Source organism: Capronia epimyces, assembly GCF_000585565.1.
Source record: "Capronia epimyces CBS 606.96 chromosome Unknown aczIQ-supercont1.3, whole genome shotgun sequence".
Lineage (NCBI taxonomy): Eukaryota > Fungi > Ascomycota > Eurotiomycetes > Chaetothyriales > Herpotrichiellaceae > Capronia > Capronia epimyces.
In genome coordinates, this window is record NW_006912906.1 from 956,520 (window position 1) to 977,012 (window position 20,493).

The 20,493-nt window shown below is 52.9% G+C and overlaps 8 protein-coding genes across 8 annotated transcripts; 4 read left to right on the forward strand and 4 right to left on the reverse strand.

The window, feature by feature from the left end:
* Positions 1-908: 908 nt before the first annotated feature.
* Positions 909-2,459, reverse strand: A1O3_03605 (galactokinase; the record flags this gene model as incomplete). The annotated part of the gene is made up of 1 exon (XM_007733741.1): positions 909-2,459. One exon carries the CDS (start codon positions 2,457-2,459, stop codon positions 909-911), a length of 1,551 nt encoding a protein of 516 aa, XP_007731931.1.
* Positions 2,460-3,023: 564 nt separating this feature from the next.
* On the forward strand, positions 3,024-4,352 carry A1O3_03606 (uncharacterized protein; the record flags this gene model as incomplete). The annotated part of the gene is made up of 1 exon (XM_007733742.1): positions 3,024-4,352. One exon carries the CDS (start codon positions 3,024-3,026, stop codon positions 4,350-4,352), a length of 1,329 nt encoding a protein of 442 aa, XP_007731932.1.
* A 406-nt stretch (positions 4,353-4,758) lies between these two features.
* A1O3_03607 (uncharacterized protein) lies at positions 4,759-5,490 on the forward strand (the record flags this gene model as incomplete). The annotated part of the gene is made up of 2 exons (XM_007733743.1): positions 4,759-4,939; positions 5,090-5,490. The coding sequence occupies 2 exons, from the start codon at positions 4,759-4,761 to the stop codon at positions 5,488-5,490; spliced, it is 582 nt and encodes a 193-aa protein (XP_007731933.1).
* A 462-nt stretch (positions 5,491-5,952) lies between these two features.
* On the reverse strand, positions 5,953-6,690 carry A1O3_03608 (GTP-binding protein rho2; the record flags this gene model as incomplete). The annotated part of the gene is made up of 2 exons (XM_007733744.1): positions 5,953-6,523; positions 6,653-6,690. The coding sequence occupies 2 exons, from the start codon at positions 6,688-6,690 to the stop codon at positions 5,953-5,955; spliced, it is 609 nt and encodes a 202-aa protein (XP_007731934.1).
* A 1,065-nt stretch (positions 6,691-7,755) lies between these two features.
* A1O3_03609 (uncharacterized protein) lies at positions 7,756-11,428 on the forward strand (the record flags this gene model as incomplete). The annotated part of the gene is made up of 3 exons (XM_007733745.1): positions 7,756-8,932; positions 8,984-9,237; positions 9,287-11,428. The coding sequence occupies 3 exons, from the start codon at positions 7,756-7,758 to the stop codon at positions 11,426-11,428; spliced, it is 3,573 nt and encodes a 1,190-aa protein (XP_007731935.1).
* A 615-nt stretch (positions 11,429-12,043) lies between these two features.
* Positions 12,044-12,799, reverse strand: A1O3_03610 (uncharacterized protein; the record flags this gene model as incomplete). The annotated part of the gene is made up of 1 exon (XM_007733746.1): positions 12,044-12,799. The coding sequence occupies one exon, from the start codon at positions 12,797-12,799 to the stop codon at positions 12,044-12,046; it is 756 nt and encodes a 251-aa protein (XP_007731936.1).
* A 1,756-nt stretch (positions 12,800-14,555) lies between these two features.
* On the reverse strand, positions 14,556-16,451 carry A1O3_03611 (uncharacterized protein; the record flags this gene model as incomplete). Its single annotated transcript, XM_007733747.1, has 2 exons — positions 14,556-14,987; positions 15,039-16,451. The coding sequence occupies 2 exons, from the start codon at positions 16,449-16,451 to the stop codon at positions 14,556-14,558; spliced, it is 1,845 nt and encodes a 614-aa protein (XP_007731937.1).
* Positions 16,452-18,451: 2,000 nt separating this feature from the next.
* On the forward strand, positions 18,452-20,217 carry A1O3_03612 (phosphoglucomutase; the record flags this gene model as incomplete). Its single annotated transcript, XM_007733748.1, has 3 exons — positions 18,452-18,492; positions 18,546-18,856; positions 18,908-20,217. 3 exons carry the CDS (start codon positions 18,452-18,454, stop codon positions 20,215-20,217), a joined length of 1,662 nt encoding a protein of 553 aa, XP_007731938.1.
* Positions 20,218-20,493: the final 276 nt, after the last annotated feature.

The window sequence follows — 20,493 nt, forward strand, 5'->3', positions numbered from 1 at the left end:
CCTATCTCAATACCACGGCCATTGGGACTGTACCCACCGCGTCGCCATCAAAGGCCGATGTGTCGCTAGATGAGCTTCTTTTCAATGGGTCAGCGACGCCCTGCCCGTTGCCGAGTCCCGCGTTGGCCAATCATGCGACATCAACCTCAGGGCGCTGTCTCCACGAATTTTTCGCCGTAACGCCCTTTGACGGCGGCTGGGCTTTTCTTTTACCGACGGATCGATCGGAGGACTGGCTCTGTGCCGTCGGTTCAGAGGCTTGACGAATATATAATGTGCACGGAATATATAGTATATAGCGATGAAGAGGTGCGTGTTTGGATGTGTTTCTGGTCTGCCAGCGCATTCGACCTCGACCTCGACCTCGACCTCGGCACGTGATGACCACAGACAGTATGCCTGAAGATCAATAGTATGTGATTCTGAGGGCCGTGTGTAATCCTGTCACGTTTACAACTTGGATCCGTCCTTTGCACTCCGCGCCAGGAGGGTCTTCTTTAGCTGTCTCCTCAGTATCTTTCCGCTGGGGCTCTTGAGGATACCTTCGACAACATAGAGACCTCCTCTCAGCCGTTTGTGGTTGGCGACTCTGCCAAAGACATACTATACCAGATTTGCTACGGCCAAAACAGTGGCCGTTCTCCACTGTCAAACCTCACTACCGACTATGATGTGGTCCAACTAGACGTCTATCCTAGTGCAAGGTATCAAGATGTTCTGTTGCACTGAGAGATTCTTTCATGGCCGCGAAGGTTGTTCAAACCGTGGACCAGTCCTTGACTGGTGATCGAGATCACTTCATCTTCAAGCGACGGTCACAGTCGGAGAGACTTTATTTCTTCTGATCGGCTGGAGTCGGCGAATCGCCCGCCACGATGTTTGTCGATGCAGTGAGGGAACTGGTCCGTTTATACATCGAGAGCAGGGCCGATAATCAGCGACGATCCTCGGCTGGGTTTGGAGATGACGATGGCTTCTTGAAGTTTCTCTTCGCTGATATCCGGAAATTTCTTGAAATAGTAGTCCTTTTTGAGGGCATCAATCACATCTGCAACCCTTTCCTGCGGCACCAGATGTACCGTGCAGCCGCCCCAGCCAGCTCCAGTAAGTCGAGCACCATATGCTCCTGCGTGCCTTGAAAGAGAGCAGATTTCATCGATTTCGGGACAAGAACATTCGTACATATCCCTGCAGGAGGCTTGTGTTTGGTTCATCAGTTCACCGAGATAGAGAAGCTCCTTCTGGTGAAGTTTCCCAGACGTCATCAACGTCTCCCGGAATCTCAAGACCCGGCCTGCCTCCTCCAGGACATGCAATGCGCGTTGTCTGAGTTTGAAAGAATCCGCCTGAATCGGGAATTTGGACATGTACTGCTTCTCCAGCTCTGTCACTGAGATTCCCAAGATTTTGGCTATATCTTCCCTGGTGTAACGCTCTTTGTCGAGGCTCGCTTTGATAATCTCAATTATCACATCAACCTGAACGCTGAGGGGCTCATCCCGACGGCCTTGTTTCTTCATGATCTCCTCTTGGAAGTTTCGCAAGCAGAATCCAAGAGAGCTCTCGTCCGGGTTAAGAACAACATCATGAAGTTTCGCCAATACCACGGTAGCTAGAGTACATTCCACGACTCTGAGGTTGTAATGGAAGGGAGCCGTCACCGCCTTGTCGGATGTGATGAAAGACTGAGCGATCAAAAAGGTGATTTCAGGTTCTGATGCCGGTACAGGAACGTTTTCTGCCGAGAATTGGGGGAAGAAGTGACAGTAAAGAAGGTATCCTTTCTCGGAGAATATCGAGGCAGCCTGGTCCATCCCTCCGGAAAAGACGCCGACGGCACGTTCTGATACAATGCAGATGTCCAACAAATCCTGCTTTGAGATGGCGTAGTTGTTGGCTGTCATGACTGCGAGAGCGGAGGCACAGACAAAAGCAGCACTGCTAGACAGTCCGCCCCCAGCTGGAACGTTTCCATCAAGCAAAAGTTCCATGCCATTAGCCCTGAACGAATTGCCAAACTTCTTGCGGAGGTACTCGAGGGACCCCTTGAGACCAGCCAAGAAATAGTTGGTCCAAGAATGGTGCTCTTTGTCCACTTCCACTGTACCAGAGCTTGAGATCGTAAAATCCTTTGGCGGATATTTTGTGGAATTCACATTGGCAAGTTTAATTATCGGATCTTCAGCGCTGGCATCCTTGACAACTCGGACAGCGATGAGCACGTCGACCGTGACTGCGGCTGGCAAGACGTTGTATAACGAATAGTCGACATGTTCGCCAATTATATTGACTCTGCCCGGGCTTCTCGAGACGAACTCTGGCTTCTGACCGTACTTGCCTTGGAAGGATTTGATCAAGTGGTTGAAGCGGTTCCGGAGATCAGCAGGGACGTTGTGGCCTTCGCCGACTCCGGCATATACCTCATCCAAATTGTTCAACTTTGGCACCAATGCGCTCATATCGAGTTCCCGGCAATCACCGCAGGACACTATCCGTGGAGAGGACTGGACAGATGTTTGTGGCCGGCGCTGAGAGAAGGAATATCGTTGTTGATGCCGCTCGTCGGATCAAATAGTATGTGTTAAAAGATGAGGTAAATTAATTCAACTCAACATGCAGTAAGTGACGCCAAAAAGACAACGACGATGTGAAGGTTGTTGAAGTGGTGCCACTTGATACCTACTGGTGCTACCTTAGGAAGTGACTTGACGTTGAGCATCGGATCGGGAAAACGTCATAGCGAGCGGCCTAAATTCACGCAGGCGGCTCTCTGCCTGCGCTCTGAGTGCCACATTGCCATTGATCACTCCCTCTTTGAAGGCATCGAAACACGTTTGATAGTATCAACACGCCGTCCTTGCCCGGCCTGGCGCGTCCAGGTAGAGCTTCGTTTAGAGACTCACCTGTTGGGTCTTAGGACACGGCTTCATCGCCTCCGCCGTCACTAGCCTACCTAACATCCGTATCAGCACATCTTACTCCGCTGTGCCCATTCGAGCCTCTCGCAAACTTGGGTTGGAATCATGGACTCTGAAGACCTAGGACGCGTCTCCCCAGACGTACCATCGACCAATCCCTCTGATGTCAATGCCGATGTCGCAAACCCCGATTCGAATCTGCGACCTCCTCCTCTTTCCCGCTCTTCGACCTTTGGATCCAAGAAATGCTGGATATGTATGAGCGACACCACAGAAGACGATCCACACAATCCTCCAGTCTGGCGTTCACCCTGTCAGTGCAGTCTTACCGCGCACGAAGCTTGCCTCTTGGACTGGGTAGCAGATCTCGAAAATCCCAAGAACGGCAAACGGAAAGCTTCGGGTCAGATTCTGTGCCCACAATGCAAGTCTGAAATCAAGATATCAAGACCGAAGAGTTATATCGTGGACACATACCGCTCTCTGGATCGCGCTTTGGGCAAATTGGTATTCCCAGGCCTTGGTTTGTCCGTTCTGACTTCTTTCTGGGCCGGAGCTTGGGCCCATGGGTTTTACTCTGTTTATCTCGTCTTCGGTGAGGAAGATGCTGCACGTATCTTCGAAATGACTCTCCGTCATCCCGCATGGAATTTGGCGTACGGGCTGATTCCTATCAACCTGATCTTCTCCCGTACCAACTACAGCGACTTTGTACTACCCACCGGCTCTTTACTGCTGCTTGCCACGCAGACCAGCGACGAATTCAAGATTGACATGACCATCTGGCCGCCGCTCCCCTCTACGGTCTTTGCATGCTTGCCTAGCATACGATCGGCGTACAACTGGTGCTACCATAAGGCGTTTTGCGACCTCAACAAGAAGTGGTTGGAGGAAATACAACCTAGCCATGCGCAGCAAGAGGATGGCAACGCAGAAAATGACGAGGCTAATCAGAACTTAGTGGAAGAAGTTGAGGAAGGGGGTGTTGTTCTGGAGTTGCAAGTGAACTTGAATGCGGAACCGGAAGCTATGGACGACGCCCCCGGTGAAGCCGGCGGCCAACAAAACGGACGAGCGCAGCCACAAAACGGTCATGTCCACCAAATCCTGGGAGATCGGGGAGACCGACTGGTTGAAGGCACATCCGGGATCGGCCAGATGGTTGTCGAGGCGTTGGCCTTTCCAGCTGTGGCGGCGGGGATGGGCACTCTCCTAAGCTTCCTGTTACCATCCTCATGGCTTAGCGACTCCAACCAGATGAACGGTCGACCAGGCCTCCTTAGGACGAAATGGGGCAGAAGTGTTGTGGGAGGCGGCCTGTTTGTTGTGCTCAAAGACGCTCTTGTGTTGTACTGCAGATGGAAGCTTGCAAAGAGCCATCGACAGAGACGCATCCTGAACTACGACAAGAAATCGAAAAGATACTCGCTTTGAATTGGCTGGGAACTGTTGAGGGCTTAGACGTCTCCCGAGTTTGACGATGCTACGATGGTCTTTCCTAATCACAGATACCCCAATATGATGATCTGCTAAGGCAGACTGTCTATATATGACAGCAATCAGCATATCCTTTGAATGGCAGGTCGAATGAATCATAATCAATGGCATCTCAGTATCGTAGTAGGTGCCATCTGCAGTGAAAGTACGGAGGTACTGTAGTGCTACGTAGTGCTAGTTATGGACAAGGATCAAACATGCCAAGCCTTAATGTTCGCCGACCTCAAAGATTCCAGTGTCAAGAGGTTCGACTTTCACAGTCGCAAGCAATCGAATCCTCGACGTTTTGTGTGTTCAGAGCCCTGCTCACCGTCTCCGTATACATCTCGCAGGCCAGCCCACGATGCACGTCTCATCAATGCGCACTGCGTTGGCGCGTGTTTTTCAAATACCTCTGCGACCGAGTCTGCGCAATGCCGTCAAAGTCCCATCCACCACCACCGAGACAACCACGTCCTCATTTTCAACGAGCGTAACCCGTGCCGCAAAAAAGGGCAAGGGCGTCAAACCTGATCAAAGAATAAGTAAGCATCCCCGTGCACACACACCCTCGGTCTCTAGTGGTGCAGAAGCATGCTCTGGCCTTTTCGCACCACTTCGACCATGGAGTTCTGTGGTGCCACACTCACAAACGCATGTCCACCTCATACTGACATTTCCACTCCTCGTTCTAGCTTTAATTCGCTACTTCCTATACCACCCGACGACACTGACGCCGCGACCGCTCCGCTTCTCCCGGAACCGATACCTCCGACACTGGACAATCCACCGCGCTTGGAACCTGTACCGGGCGAAAGTCAAGCAAGCCCGCCAACTGGAGCTCGAGCGGCAATACAATGCCATGAATGCGGCGAACGAGGAGCTGCGTGTCGGCGCTGGTGACGGCGGCAAGCTCTTCCGCAAAGCCCAGATGAAGACGGGCGTTTGGAGTATTCCCGAACGAGGCGGCGGAGTGCCCATCGAGTATGCCAGGGGCTTGGTGGATTGGATGGGCAGTACCGGCGGTTTGGGCAGTTCCGGAGTTGGGCTGGGGGCCAAGGCAAAAATCTGGGACAGTGAGTGGAAACGATCGTGAGGGTCGGAGCCAAAAGGCCAGTCTACAAGGGTTTGAGCACGCACTGTATAATACCACAGCCTGGTTGGTGTTGCGAGATGGGATCATATCTTGCTTGGGACTTGCTGGGCTTTATGAATGGAAAAAGAGAGCGATATTACTTCTATACACATACATCATGGAAACTTTTCCCCAGGTCGCAAACACCAACTGAACTCAAAAGAGAGCAAGATTCCATCATTCAATATTCGCTAATGCCCAGCAGGAAATCATAGAAGAAAACTGTCGTCACATGTATAGCAGGGAGACAATGACCCCGACTCCGGAGGAAATGCCAATCATGGCTCCCAACATATTAGGTCTTTGCCATCTTTGAGATATTCAATGGCCGGAAGGATCAACCACGAATACTCCAAAATCCCCAGAGTGAGAGAAACCTGGCCGCCTTTTCGTTCTTTCGTCAGCATTACCAACCACTGTCGATCACAGGATCACGCAGCAGCCACCTCCACCTTGTTTGCCATTAAACGTGAGAAGCGCGGCTCTGGTGGCAGCTTCGAACACGTCGTCCACTCCCTCGCCGGTCAGGCTGGAACACTCGAGGTATTTGCGGGCGCCACATAGCTGCGCCATTTCTGCGCCCTCTCGTGGAGTCACAAACTTCAAGCTCTTCTTTCGCATTTCTTCTATTGCCATTGGATCTTCTCTTAGGTCTTTTTTCAATCCAACCAGAATGATAGGCACATCGGGGCACCGTTCTCTCGCTTCTTCAATCCATTTATGCCGTACGTTTTCCAGGCTGTCAGGGCTGTCGACGCTGAATCCTATCAAAATGACGTGCGACTTAGCATATGCCAGTGGCCTAAGTCTCTCGTAATCTTCTTGTCCTGCTGTATCCCATAACGCCAGCTGAACTGATCTGCCATCGACGCGGCAATCGGTAACGTAATTTTCGAATACCGTCGGTACGTAATGAGTCGGGAAATAGCCGAGAGTAAATACGGATAGGAGGGATGTCTTGCCGCAGGCACCATCACCTATTATGACAAGTTTCCTGAACCACTATCAGTCTGTCGTTTCACAATTGAATCGCTTGAAGAAGGAACGTCAAGAAGGAAGCAACGACACTCGAAAGCTGTTCAGAGTGACGCCACGATATGACACCGGGTTTGGGGAAACACACCGCCTCATCACATTCTGCTGTGCCTGGTTTTGTGCCATTTTCACGTATCTCTCTCACAGTGCCCCGTTGGCGGATGGGCGACACCGGGAAGAGCTCAGTTCAGGTTACGACTTCGGATAACGGACAGGTGAGGTCAATTGATCCAGGCTTTTGAAGTCCGCAGACGGGAGGGAGAAAGAAAGAAAGTCGATAGTCTCCTGTGGACAAGCTGAGCTGATGTGGTGGATCGGTGTAACTAGACGTGACGGATATGGATGGCGCCAGAGTCGCATATGCGACAAACCGTACGTAGCAGTCTTGAGGTCTTCAAGTCTCCCACGCGGCGATTGAATGTAGCTGTTCTTCTGAAGGTGCTCAAAAGCGAGACAATCCTCAATGTCTCAGACAAGCTTGAAGGTATTCGTGGGGTCCAACAAGACAGTGCAACCGAAGTGCAACGGCACCGGAGCGAGGAGGCGCAGCCACAAATAGAAACCTTAAGTGGAGATGGAATGGGGTTATTACAGCGCAGGAGGCGCGCTCCGGATAGAATCAGATTGATGCAACCGTAGATAGCAGCATAAGTATGCCGCAGACAGATTCGTCGAGGTTCGAGGGTTGAGAAAGCAGGCGTGAGGCTGTAGGTAGGTGAAGGAGGAATGGCTGCGGGATTGGGAGGAGAGCGGCAGCGGTGCATTAGTTGTACACAATTAGTTGGGTGCAGTTGAAGCCGCAAGCCGCTGCTTTTACCTCCCATTACAGCTGCGATATTGGGCTCCTTAGGCCTACGGCGGACAGAGGCAGGCACAACCGCAACTTGTGACTGGCATCGCCCCACGAAACCGAGAACCATCGAACATCGAACTTCCTCATGTTCAACGACCACCTTCCTGCCACAACATACGCGACACCACTCTTACTCCCCCTGCCGCCCTCGATCTCTTCCTCCTCTACATCCCAGCGACTGTCTGCCAACAATAGCGGTTGTCCCTACTCAGTTTGTCGTACCCCGCTAGCGGTAAAAGGGTCTTTGATGCCGAACTGACCGGAGAGTGAAACGGCGCCCTGCCTTGGTCATTTTCCCCTTGACACATCGCAACAACTTGGGACAAACGGTTCTCACCATGCCGTCCAAGAAGAAGGCCAGTACGCAGGTCAACGCCGCGAAGCCACAACCATTACACGACTCCTTGAAAAGTGCGCCTGCTCCTCCGCAGCCACACTCCAAAACCAACTCCATTCCAGCCGCCACCACATCAGTGAACGGCGAACACCCAGCCACAAAACAAGATTCAGATTCGAAAACCGGGGACACAACAGAATCTGCTGGGGAGCCTGCACCCACTCCGGCCATCAACCGGAAAAAGCAAAAGAGACGGGAGAAAGAGGCTGCAAAAAGAGCTGCGGAGCAGAAATCGCCAAATGGGATTGCTCATGCCAGTCCGACGGAGAACGGCCGACTGCCACCTATAAAGCAAGGCCGAGGACCGGTCAAAGGGTATTTTACTGAAGAGGCAGATTATGCTGATCCGTCGCAACCTCCTTATGCAGATCTTGGAAGTCCCGAAGAAGCCTTCTACAGCGGTGATGAGGACCCAAATTATGGTGAAGAGGCAGATGCGGTTCCAGATAGCTCGTGGCTTAATACGAGCAAGCGGAAGAAAGTGAAAAACACCAAGAACCACCTGGCTGATTCCGACCTGTCAAGGGCTTCCACCATGCTTTCGAGATCCCATATCCCACCCTTGTCGAATGCAGCCATACGAGCCTCGCACAAATTGTCCAGCGAGCAAATCTGGAACACTTCTACGCAGGCAGAGCGAGAAAACATAAAGCAATTTTGGTTGGAATTGGGTGAAGAGGAGCGAAGATCTCTGGTCAAGGTGGAGAAAGAGGCAGTCTTGCGCAAGATGAAAGAGCAGCAAAAGCATTCGTGCAGTTGTTCGGTATGTGGTCGAAAGCGGACAGCGATCGAGGAAGAACTCGAAGTTCTATACGACGCCTATTACGAGGAGCTCGAACAGTTCGCCAATCACAACACCGATTTGTCCAGCGTCCCGCAGATGATGGCACCTCCCCGGCCGCCGTTCAAACGCGTCGCACACCCTATGGCGGGCTCATATCCCTCGCGAGGTCGCGTACACGAGATCGACGAGGACGAGGAAGATCTCGATGACGATGAGGAGTATGACGAGGAAGATGAGGAAGCATACAGTGAAGATGAAGAAGAGCTTGACAGCCACGGCCTTCCACCCGGCCCTCCTGATTTCTTCCAGTTTGGCAATAGCTTGACGGTCAAAGGTCTGTGGATGTCGCCGGTGAGGCAAGTGAATGGACTGACGAATTATACAGATGGCATACTCACAGTCGCCGACGATCTGCTGAAGAACGATGGGAAGCACTTCATAGATATGATGGAGCAACTGGCAGAGAGGCGCATGCAACGTGAGGAAGAAATTCGTTACCCTTCTTCTACATTAGCTCATCGTGGTATCCATGAAGGTCACAATCATCCTCCGATAGATGACGATGATGATTATGACGACGAGGAAGACGACGAGGAAGACGACAGTCAGGAAGAAGAAGATTACGAGGGCGACGAAATGGTTAGCGATTCTACACCTGTGCTTGCCAAGATTTCTGACAAGTTGCTAGGACTCCATGACCGAAGAACAGCGAATGGAGGAAGGTCGACGGATGTTTCAGATATTCGCTGCTCGAATGTTCGAGCAGCGTGTCTTGACAGCCTATCGAGAGAAGGTAGCTGAGGAGCGCCAAAAGAAGTTGCTTGAAGAGCTTGACGAAGAAAGCCGTCTCGATACGCAGCGTGAAGCAAAGAAGGCAAAGGAAGCTGCCAAGAGAAAGGAGAAGAAGCGACTACAGAAACTTGCCAAGGACGAGGAGAAGGCCAGAAAAGACGCCGAGAAAGCGGCCCAGGAAGCAGCGGCCCGAGAGGCCGAAGAGAGGAAGCTAGAAGAGCAACGCCGGCGAAAAGAGGAGCAGCGAAAGAAACGTGAGGCTGAAAAGAAAGCTGCTGAAGAAGAACGCATTCGAAAGGAAACGGAGAAGCTGCGGAAACAGCAAGAACAGCGTGAAAGACAAGCCGAACTAGAACGCAAACAACGCGAGGCAAAAGAGCGAGAACGCCAGAAGCGCGAGGATGCAAAGAAGAAGGAGCGTGAGGAACGAGAAGCCAAGGATAAAGAAGCAAAGGAGCGCAAGACTAAGGAAGACCGAGAGAAGAAGGCCAAAGAAGAGCAGGCGAGAAAGGATAAAGAGGCAACTGTGAAAGTGGACAGGGAGGTCAAGGATCGTATTGGCCAGCCTCCAACCACGAAGCAGCAGCCAGTCGCTCTGCCACCAGGTCTTCACCCCCCTTCTCGCGGTTCAGGTATACAGTCGCCTCATCTGCAAGTCGCTACTCCCATCGTTCCTCCGAAGGTTCCTACTCCAGGTCGAAGCCGGCAATCATCACAGCCAGGACAGCACTCGCATGCGTCTTCTCCGAGATCGCAGAAGGCCAGTACCGAGGTTTCGCGGAGCTCTGCGTCTCCCGCAACCGCGGCAATACTGCAGACGCCTGTTGCAGGGCATCCAGTCAAGACGCCAGGCCAACCTCCAGTCCTCCATCATCCGCAGCCATCAGCTCCAAGATCCCCCCTGAACAGTCACGGGCGTGGTCAATATCCGTTCAATGTGAATGGACTGTCAGGGTTGGGCGTCAATGGTCCACCTATGGGCAGTCAAGGCATGGGTCCGAACATAATGCCCCCAATGCCGATGTACCAGGGCCCTCCAATGAACAGTCAGCCACGATTCATGCCGAATGGGATGCAGTATCCTCCAGGATTTCCAAGGCCGTTCCAACCCGGTCAGCAAATGCCGTTTGTCCCGCAGCCCCAGAGTCAAGCGCCGCCGCCGCCCATGGTCAATGCCCCAGCGGTCTCGAAAGCGCCAGTGCATTCCAGACAGCCATCTAACGACAGCGGTGCGCAACCCGCTCCAATCGCACGGCCAGGGCCGATTGCTCGGCCATCCAGCACGACACCGGACAAGCAAAAACCACAGAAACCGAGGGAGGCTGAGGTAGAGCAACTAACAGCACAGCTTGGCAGCAAGGCGCTATTGGATGATTCGGATGCACCTTTCCTGGAAAACCCCGACTCTCGAATGAATCTTCCCCCCTTGGGCCCTCCGGGCTCTACGAGATTGTCCTTTGCGAGTAGCTTTCCTGAGCCAAAGCAAGAGTCCTTTGGGCTAGGGAGCCCTGGATGGGGTAGTTTCAACCCTGCCATGAACGCGGTACCGGGCTGGGCACCGCCAGGGCCACAGCGGCCTGGTCCTGGTTGGTCGCAGCCTCCTTTCGGCGCCAATGGACCTTCAATCGCGAGGTCACACCTTCCTCGGCCAGTCGCCGTGCGGATCATGCTCGTGCAGGCATGTCGCCAGCTGACACAAATCCCGGGAGCTAGCGCGGACGGCTATCACCCTGTCCAGGCTGTTCTCCGACAACTCGAGGCCCTGAAGGCACCAGGAGAACCCCCGGTGTCGATGGATGAGATGCTGGGCATCTGCGACACCGAGGGCAACTCCCAAAACGGTGGGGGTTCTTTCGAGGTGATAATCGATAAAGCACGGGGCCAGGTGATCAAGTTCGTCGAGGATACTGCCGGTCAGCCAAGAGGCAGTGTGGGCGAGATCGGCAGTCCTGTCCTCGGGCACAGCCAACATGTTCAGCCCAGTCCTTTCGGCGGCATCGGCCCAAATAGCTTCGGCCCCCCAGGCAGGAGTTTCTAGTGGTCGACTCCTCCTAGAACGAGACTCCAGAGCGAGAATCGATCTCAACTGTTGGCGTCACAGTATCGGCGCAGCATGTCGGCCACGTGAGAATGTGGTCTTTGGGGACTTTTGCAAGACAAGGTCGGAGTCTGAGAGTGTACGTTGAGCATTGCCAAATGTTTCTTGTCGAAGGAACGGATCTTTCGGCCTCGGTTCCAAGGCATGTATCCTAGGAGCACTTTTTCCATTAGGCGTAATAGCACCAGTGCACGGCATGCGATTTGCTGTCGAGACAAGACAGATACTTTGAGAAGTAGCCGTAAGAGCAGCTTTTATGCTTTATGGGCTGAAAATGAATCATTCTGATTCCCGGTCATGGTTGTCTGCTGCACGTCGTATGTGATACTCGTAAAAGTGTGCAGAGGTTGACCTCTAAAAGGGATCCTTCTCCCACAACGGGTTGCCTGAGATACTGGCGATATTGTTACAAGTTCCAAGCCTCCATTGAAACGTCGGCTTCAGTTCCGGAGAACATCGCGTCTGAGCCGGCGCCGCTTTATCCTTTCCAACTGGAATGTTCTTTGACCTCCAGGCATGCTCTCGCAATCTTCAAGGGGGCGACAGCCCAAATGGTCACGGTACATCAGTTCTAAAGCCGGCGTCGAGTTGACCGACGTCACCATTGCCAGTTCCGTGGCCTGTGCCGTCGGCGGCTGTAACGGGTACCCCGAAGGTGGCGAAGAGCAGCAAGTCCTCGCTCTCCCCCGGATTAGTGGTTAGACCTGCGACCCCGGTAGTTGTTCTTCCAGCGCCAGCGCCGACCCCGACTCCGACGGCAGGCCCATCTGGTTCTGCAGACACCCCAGGCAGCAACAAACCCTCGATGAGGGTCTTGTAGTACCGCGCCTCCTCGATGCTCTCCAGCACGTCCTCGCGGGCCGAATGGACCAGTTGTTTCCGCGGGGCGCGCTCCAGGACCTCGGGCCTGGCCCAGCGCCGGATCATCTCCTTGGTAGCGCTGACGTCAAACAGGCGGTAATGCAGATGGTCGAGCACGACGTTGTATGGCGGGACCATCAGAAAGGCCTTGTCGGCGTGAATGCTGTTTCCCGCCAGCAAGGCGCGGCCCGGTTCGGGAATGTAGCGCTTGATGTAAGTCAGGAGAGCGTCGGCGGCGACTTGTGCGCTGGTCGTGCTGGTCAGGCACCGCTGCGTCAAGCCCGTCGCCCCGTGCGTTCGTACGCACCACTCGGACATGGCGGACATCTGGGCGGCCGTATGGTGGATCACTGCTTCGAATCCCCCGGGATCGAGGGGCTGTAGGTCCGACGTGGTCAAAATGCATGCTATGCTCATGATCGTGTCTGTTTTTGGATCGAGGCCCGTCATCTTTGCGAGTTTGAAGGCATGGTCAGCTTATAGTTCTTCATCATGGAGAGAAGTCGTCAGGAAGGGGACTTGGAGATCAAGGGCGGAGATGAAGTGATGCGGTGCAGAGTTTGTCGCCACACCCGAACCTGGGGACGAGGCAACGCTACAGACACCAATATGGGCCATCTCCTGTGGGAGGCGACGTCCGTGGTTTACCCTGGGGCTGTCGTATATCGGCAGAAGTCGACTAGTTACTATCAAAACTTACCTCACAATCAATCCACACCAGGGGATCCGTCGATCTAGTCAACGCCATGATCAATTCGGTGCCCTCTAACAAGTTGGCTGGCTTCTTGTTGCTTCTGGACACTCGATGCGGGTCTCGGAACCGAATTCAGCTGTGGTCCAAGGAGAGACAAGCGGTATTAGTGACAGAGACTGCTCTCTTCTTTGGAAAAGAACGAGAAGAGACTGCTAGTTATGTATGTGGTTCTTGGTTTTCCGAAGATATGTACTGGTAGTTGATATAGCACAAAGCGTGTGGAGATGGGTGGTTGGTGGCTAACCATGGACATTGTCCCTTACGGAAAGGACGCAAGTTTCTTCGCTAGGTCGCACTTCCAGGGTCGAGACATCGAGATGGGAAGAAAGGTGTTCGACGGTCGATCTGGGAGCAGAGCTGAAGTATTCAGAAAGCAATGGACAGATAACGCGCGTGATAATGCGATGATTCAGACACAGTGGTCACTGGTTTGTGGCTGCCAGTCGTATCCTTCCGCTCGAGTCAGAAGGTTGGGACCGTGGGAGTCTCCGTTTTCTTTCTATCTCGGCACCAAGACTCGGCCAACGCTCGGGATCTGAGCTTCTGGCCAACCTTCAACGAGTAACGAATGAGTGTGTTGGATTGACTGGCGGAAAGGGAAAAGGTAAAGGTAGGATGATGATGTATGAATGGGTGACGTTGTTTTCCGGTCAATCAGAACACGATTTCGCCCGCGGACACGCGTTCACGTGACACGGTCCAGGCCTGACTCGGCCCGCGGGAGTCGACTTGCAGGCTCGGGAACTGGGGTGGAAGACATCTGGGGAATTACGACCGGTCAAAGACGAGAAGAGAATAGCTTGTGCACTGTAGAACTTTGTTTTGATTCCCGCGTGGGAATCCTAATCGAACAGATGACGTTTCCAGCCTGACCAGCGCTGCATACCTTGATGGCTTCGAGCCAGTACCATGCCTGCCAGTGTCACTCGAGACATTCCCATCTTTCTCCACCCCCATTGTTCTGGACTCTGGATACTGCTCGCATGTTCGGATTGATGTGCACCCTTCCCTTCCTCTCCATGCTTGCGGTACGCCATTGTTGGGCGTACCAAGACCAAAGTCCCAACCGCCCAAACAAAAGATGTCCTCCTGTGGTTGCAACATGCTCCGTGTCTGGTACATTAAACAAAACCGCGGATCGAAGTTCGACCTCTTTTTTTTGGCCCCGTGTCAACTTCAATCCCGTCTTTGCTTTGCAGACAATGCTGCACGACTCTTCCGATTCTCTGGGAAGAAAAGAATAGTAGTGTGAAATTTCCAACCCAATGCGCTGATGGACGCACCTGGCGTTCACGTCGTCTGCTAACCTTTCTTGAAAAGAGTCTCAACCCCTTTCCGAGAGGTTCCTAGAAGATCTTATGAGGCAGAAGCCGGATGGAAGGAAAAAATCCAGCCATACGTCTGTGAAATGATGGAACAGTATCCGTGGTGTGAGAACTAGCTCTGGCCACATCATAGTTCCTCGTCGTCATCGTCGACCGAGCCCTTTAGCAGTGCTCCTCCAAGCTGGAGGCCAGTAGCAGTCGACTCTGCCGTGGAGAGCTGAGGCTGTTCGGCAGACCCCATTATTTCGCCAATAGTGCCTGTAGTTGTTGACATACCAGCACCCAGTCGTGTCTTGATATCATCGTCGAATTCAGCTACGCTTGCGCGGTGTCTTTTCATGGGGCTTCCGAGCATGAAGCTGTCATCTTCCTTCTTGATATCCATGCCGGGGCCATTCACCGAGCTACCAGCATTGATCGCTCCAGAAGGGGATGTGCCCATATCGTCATCTCCGATCTTGGGTGTGGAGGCTGTCGAAGGACTGCCGGACTTCGAGCTCTTGCGAGCTTCAGGGACGCCATTGCTGTTCAGCGGTTCGGCCGAATGTTGCCGCTTGAGCTGATAATCCCTTAGCCTAGGACAAAACTGGGGCGGCAAGGGGTCTCTTACCTTCATTTTGCGGATCCCCTCCGCCACCTGACCGGTCCGCTCTGCGTCTTCTGGAGACAGTAAGTCAGGTTCTCGCTTGACTTCAGCGTCGTTGATGTCCTCCATCTTGCCTATGATACCCGCACCCCCGTCATCATCGTCACTCTCCATCTCGTCGTCGCTATTCTTCTTGCCTTTACGGCTCTGTCGCCCTTCCACATCTCGAAATGTCGAAAACCCAGCAGTCCCCTCTTTCTTGAGCGGCCCGAGTTTCGGAAGGTCGGCAACAATGCTGCGTCTCTTTGTGCTGGCAGCTACTTTCTCTGATTTTGGAGTGGGAAGGATGCCCATTTTCTGCAGCTGACGCTCTCCGCGATACAGGAATGTGAACACGGCGTAAGGCTTGTCAGTCGGATCAATGCCGGTCACAGTTTGGGTCGAAATGCTCTTGGGGTCCAGAGTTTTGGGCTTCGCAAAACTGGTAGTATGGTCAACATCTGCTCGGTTCTTGCCTTCCCCATTCGGAGCTGCGCCTTCAGGAGTATCTGAGTCTTCTGAGTCATCGTGCGCGTCGAACTGTGGCGAGTACTCTCCGCGCTTGATCTCTCCTGACGCTAGAACGCGGAATAGCGCGACCTTTATCTGACCTGTCGATTCTGGGATGGGATCATCGTCATCTGAGCTTCCAGAGTCACTGAGAGACCCGTCGTCGTCAGAGACATCCTGCAGCTCACCCCTCTCGCCATACCTCAACGTGCTCTTCCGCGAGGGTCCTTTCGACTCTCCGTTCGCTTCGTCTTCACTTCCAACAACCTCCTTTCTCTTTCTTCGGCGCTTCTCCAATTTTTGTCTTCGTCTTTCTATCGTCGCGGCGGCGTCTTTTCCTTCAAGGTCCAGACCATTCAGCCATCGTTCGAGACCCACTTCACGGAACAAGAACTCCCGCTCTGCGAGACCGCCTCCTTCCTTTTCAGGGACACTAACCCATCGAGAATTGACCCAGGTCTCTTCCCCTTTCCTCAACAGTGTTGCAACTTCTTCTTTTGCCCGCCCGTCGAAGTAAATGTAGGCTGCGATGGTCTCATTCGGCGAAGTGGTCAAGGGCACATAGGGGGTGACAGTGCCTGCGGACTTTGTTCGATCACCGGTGTGGCCAGGTAGATTTCCGACAAGTTTAGGTTTGGCATTTGGACTGTCCAGTGCGGCTTTGGGAGTGGCGTATGGAACCTCTTGACCAGGGGTGAGCAGCGTTATGGAGATTGCGAAGGTGGATTGCTCAGGTTTGCCGGTGAGCGAGTCGGCAGGAATCTTCGCAGGCGGCACAGGGATGTAGGCACTGATTCGTGACAGGCGAGAGGTCTTCTGCACCGAGTATTCAGGCAAAGGCCCATTGGGGGTGTGTATGCTCACGGCAAGGCCTTTGAAGCAGGGCATGATGGGAGAGGTAACTGGAGGATGTTTACAATGAGTTGGTCAGTTCTCCGCTCTCTGCACCACCGAGGCAGATTGCGGAGAAAATCCCCGAGATAGGATGGATAGCCTGTACAGTCGTGCACAGCTTTTGTAGTCCAACTCTTTTGTATGGACGACGGTCACGCACAAGGCATACCCAGAATGTAGGGAGCAGTCAAGATTTGCGGGGCATGCAGGAGGAAGCCGGGTGTTCTAGGACTTGCCTCCTCCGCAACTTCGCAACTTGGGGAGACGGTGAAGTGTTAGGTTGACTTGCGGTGCGACGCCGAGAAAGTGACGAAGAGGATGACCAAACTGGCCGCTGAAGAGGATTATCTCGTGGCTCCGCCGAGAGGAGCTGCCGCCTTTGAGAATTGCAAGGTAGTCGATGAGGGAAACAATGTCAATGAAATGGTGGTTGTCTTGACTTGAACAACAGCCATGCACAGACGCAACACCAGCACGCACGCGGCAGACATAGACAGCCGTGCCAAGAGATGCCATTGGCGCTAACCATCTTCAGCCAGACTTGTTTGGTACGCGGAGAGAACAGTCAGAGGACAGTCAGAGGACAATCAGAGTAACAGCCAGAGTAACAGCCAGAGTAACAGCCAGAGTAACAGCCAGAGTAACAGACAGAGTAACAGACCTCTGAGAGTAACAGACAGCGTAACAGACAGAGTAACGGCCGGCGCGTCAATCATCCATCAACACATCATGGTGGAAGACTACAACTCCTGGAGTTATGTAGGTACCCATAACCCATATCGACAGTCTTATACTCTGCCCTAACCGCCCCCCTAACTGATGCTCTTGATAAATGCTGTTCAGCTCCTGCGGCACTATAAGACATACATATTCGGGTTGGTTATTCAACTAACCGTCGCTTGAAGACTGAGGACCCTCGTTGACCATAGTACTGACTTGGGCCTCATCTCTCATACTAAATTACCCCGGTAGCCAACCAGCCCTGCCGCCTGCTGCGCCCATGGCCACACCTCCATTCTCATCCGAGAGGCCAAGCGGTTGGTTTCTGTGGTGGCCACATTTCACCTGAGATACAATGTGAAGACGGTCTCTTCCACCCCAGAACCTCGTTGCCGAGCGATCGAGCATATCTCTCCTTCCAAAGTCTGATTTTCCGCATGCTAGGGGGGCAAATGGAGGATAGATCAATTCATGACCGGTTGTTAATCAGATCAAGCGGATGCCCATGAATGTGGAGTCGGGAGCACAAACAGGCAGGGTGAAGCAGTTGTATCATCGTCAACCGGTCGCATCTTAGGCAGTAGGATACAGGTTGTGATAGTCAGCTCGCAGGTAGTTGGATGGGTTAGACAAGTCTTGAAAGAGACTTTGTGTTCCATCCGCGTCGGACTCGATCGCTTCTGGGCGGATCTTGTACCTGCAGAGACATTTTCACATTAGCCATTCTCAGAGGTCCAATGTCCCAGGACCAGTGGCTTGCCGTAACCTCTAGCAAGCATCTCCGGAGGCTGTATTCCATAAACAGCCCAGATCTCCCATGGGAACAAGTGGCGTGAGGATTGCCGTTAGAGGTATCGTTAAAACAGGTGTTGGGCAGCCAACCAGAACAGTGGCCAGTCGGCAGGACAAGCCGTGGACTGGAAAAGAGGATTGTGTATGATATGATCCTGGCAGCAGCGTTTGGCGTCGATTGGTGGGCTATGACGTCGATGTCGGATCTCCGGTAAATAAAGCGAAGCATTGCTACCCTATGTGCCTCCGTACAGAGTAATTAATACCTACGTAGGAGGCCAGGAACACGCTTCTGCCCCGCGATTTTGGTACATTCATTTTCACGCAACTGAGAACAACTCCTCCCGCAGTCCTCCTTTTCACTGCAACCCATCTTATCCTTTCAGAGCTGAGAGCACACCGTCCGACATCTCATATCTCACTCGTGACAACTGACTACAGAACTGCAACAAGCCCCGCAGCAGCTGCGCACCCCCGCCAACATGGTCAAGGAAGTCCAGTTCAAGCCCTTCACGGACCAGAAGTATGTCGCTCACTGTCCCCTCCGAATCTAGTCTCTGACACACCTGGTTTTAGGCCTGGCACGTCAGGACTTCGTAAGAAGGTCACCGTCTTCCAGCAACCACACTACAGCGAATCTTTCATTACATCCATCCTCCTCTCCATTCCGGAAGGTGCAGAGGGCGCCTTTCTGGTCATTGGTGGTGATGGAAGATATTGGAACCCCGAAGTCGTTCAGCTCATTGCAAAGATTGGTGCTGCTTATGGCGTGAAAAAGCTACTCATTGGTCAAAATGGCATACTGAGCACTCCTGCCGCCAGCAACATCATCCGCAAGCGCAAGGCCACCGGTGGCATTCTGCTCACCGCCAGTCACAACCCAGGTGGTACGTTCAAATCATGAGGAGAAACCAGAAACCTGGGTTGACAAGTCTTAGGTCCCAAGGCCGACTTCGGTATGAAGTACAACCTTTCCAACGGAGCCCCTGCCCCCGAATCGGTCACAAATAAGATCTTCGAGTTCTCCAAGACCCTCACTTCCTACAAGATTGCCGACATCCCCAACATCGATATCTCCACAATTGGCACACAAAAATATGGCGATTTGGAAGTCGAGATCGTTGATTCCGTAGCGGACTATACCGCCATGCTGAAGGATATCTTTGATTTCGACCTGATCCGCTCCTTTTTGAAGTCCCAGCCCGATTTCAAGATTCTCTTCGACGGCTTGAATGGTGTCACTGGCCCGTACGGGATTGACATCTTCCAGAAGGAGCTTGGTTTGGGACCTGAAAGCACTCAAGATTGTATTCCAAAGCCTGACTTCGGCGGCGGTCACCCAGACCCGAACCTAACATATGCGCATTCTCTAGTCGAACGAGTGGAGAGGGAAGGCATTCTTTTCGGCGCTGCTTCGGACGGAGATGGCGACCGAAACATGATTTATGGCAAGAATGCTTTTGTGTCACCTGGTGACTCTTTGGCCATCATTGCCCACTATGCGAAGAAATATATTCCTTATTTCCAGAAACAAGGCGTTTACGGGCTGGCAAGATCCTTCCCCACTTCGGGAGCCGTCGACTTGGTGGCCAAAAAGCAAGGGCTGTCGCTCTATGTCGTCCCTACTGGATGGAAGTTCTTCTGTTCCCTTTTCGACACCAACAAGATGTCGATCTGTGGTGAAGAGTCATTTGGCACGGGCTCAAACCATATTCGGGAGAAGGATGGACTGTGGGCTATAACAGCTTGGCTTAACATCATTGCTGGCGTTGGCAGGGACACTGGCAAAGTTCCCTCCATTGGCGAGATACAAAAGGAGTTCTGGAGCGAATACGGCCGAGTCTACTTCACCCGCTACGATTACGAGAATGTCAGCAGCGAGGGGGCCAATGACATGGTCAGCCACCTGAAAGAGAAGATCTCCAAGGCTGACACCGTTGGCTCAGAGATACAAGGTCGCAAGATTACTGAAGCCGATGACTTTTCGTACACCGACCTGGATGGCTCGGTGTCAAAGAACCAAGGCATCTATTTCAAGTTTGACGATGGAACCCGAGTTGTTGTCCGACTGTCAGGAACAGGCAGCAGCGGCGCCACCATTCGACTCTATGTCGAGAAGCTTGAGGAGGACAGGAACAAGATTCTTGAAGAGACACAGACATACTTGAAGGGAGCGGTTGAGCTGGCAGTTGAGCTCTTGCAACTTCAGAAATTCATTGGACGAACCGAACCCGACGTCACCACCTAGGTTCTTTTCGAACAGGAGAGAGTTAGGCGACAGACCTTCGAGATGAGATGAGTGTCACATTGAAAGAGTCGAAGTTTAGGTAGTACATAGCCAACTCGGAGGAGACCGAAAGAGTGAGATACGACCAAGATGGTCGGAGTTCCACAGAAGAAGATCAACGATAACATAGACTGTAAGCCAAGATTAATGAGCATGTTGTGTGCTGGCTATCTTCCCAGCCTTTCTCCATCCACCATGCTGAAGGAGACGGCGTCAGGGGTAGCACAGCCTCGCGCT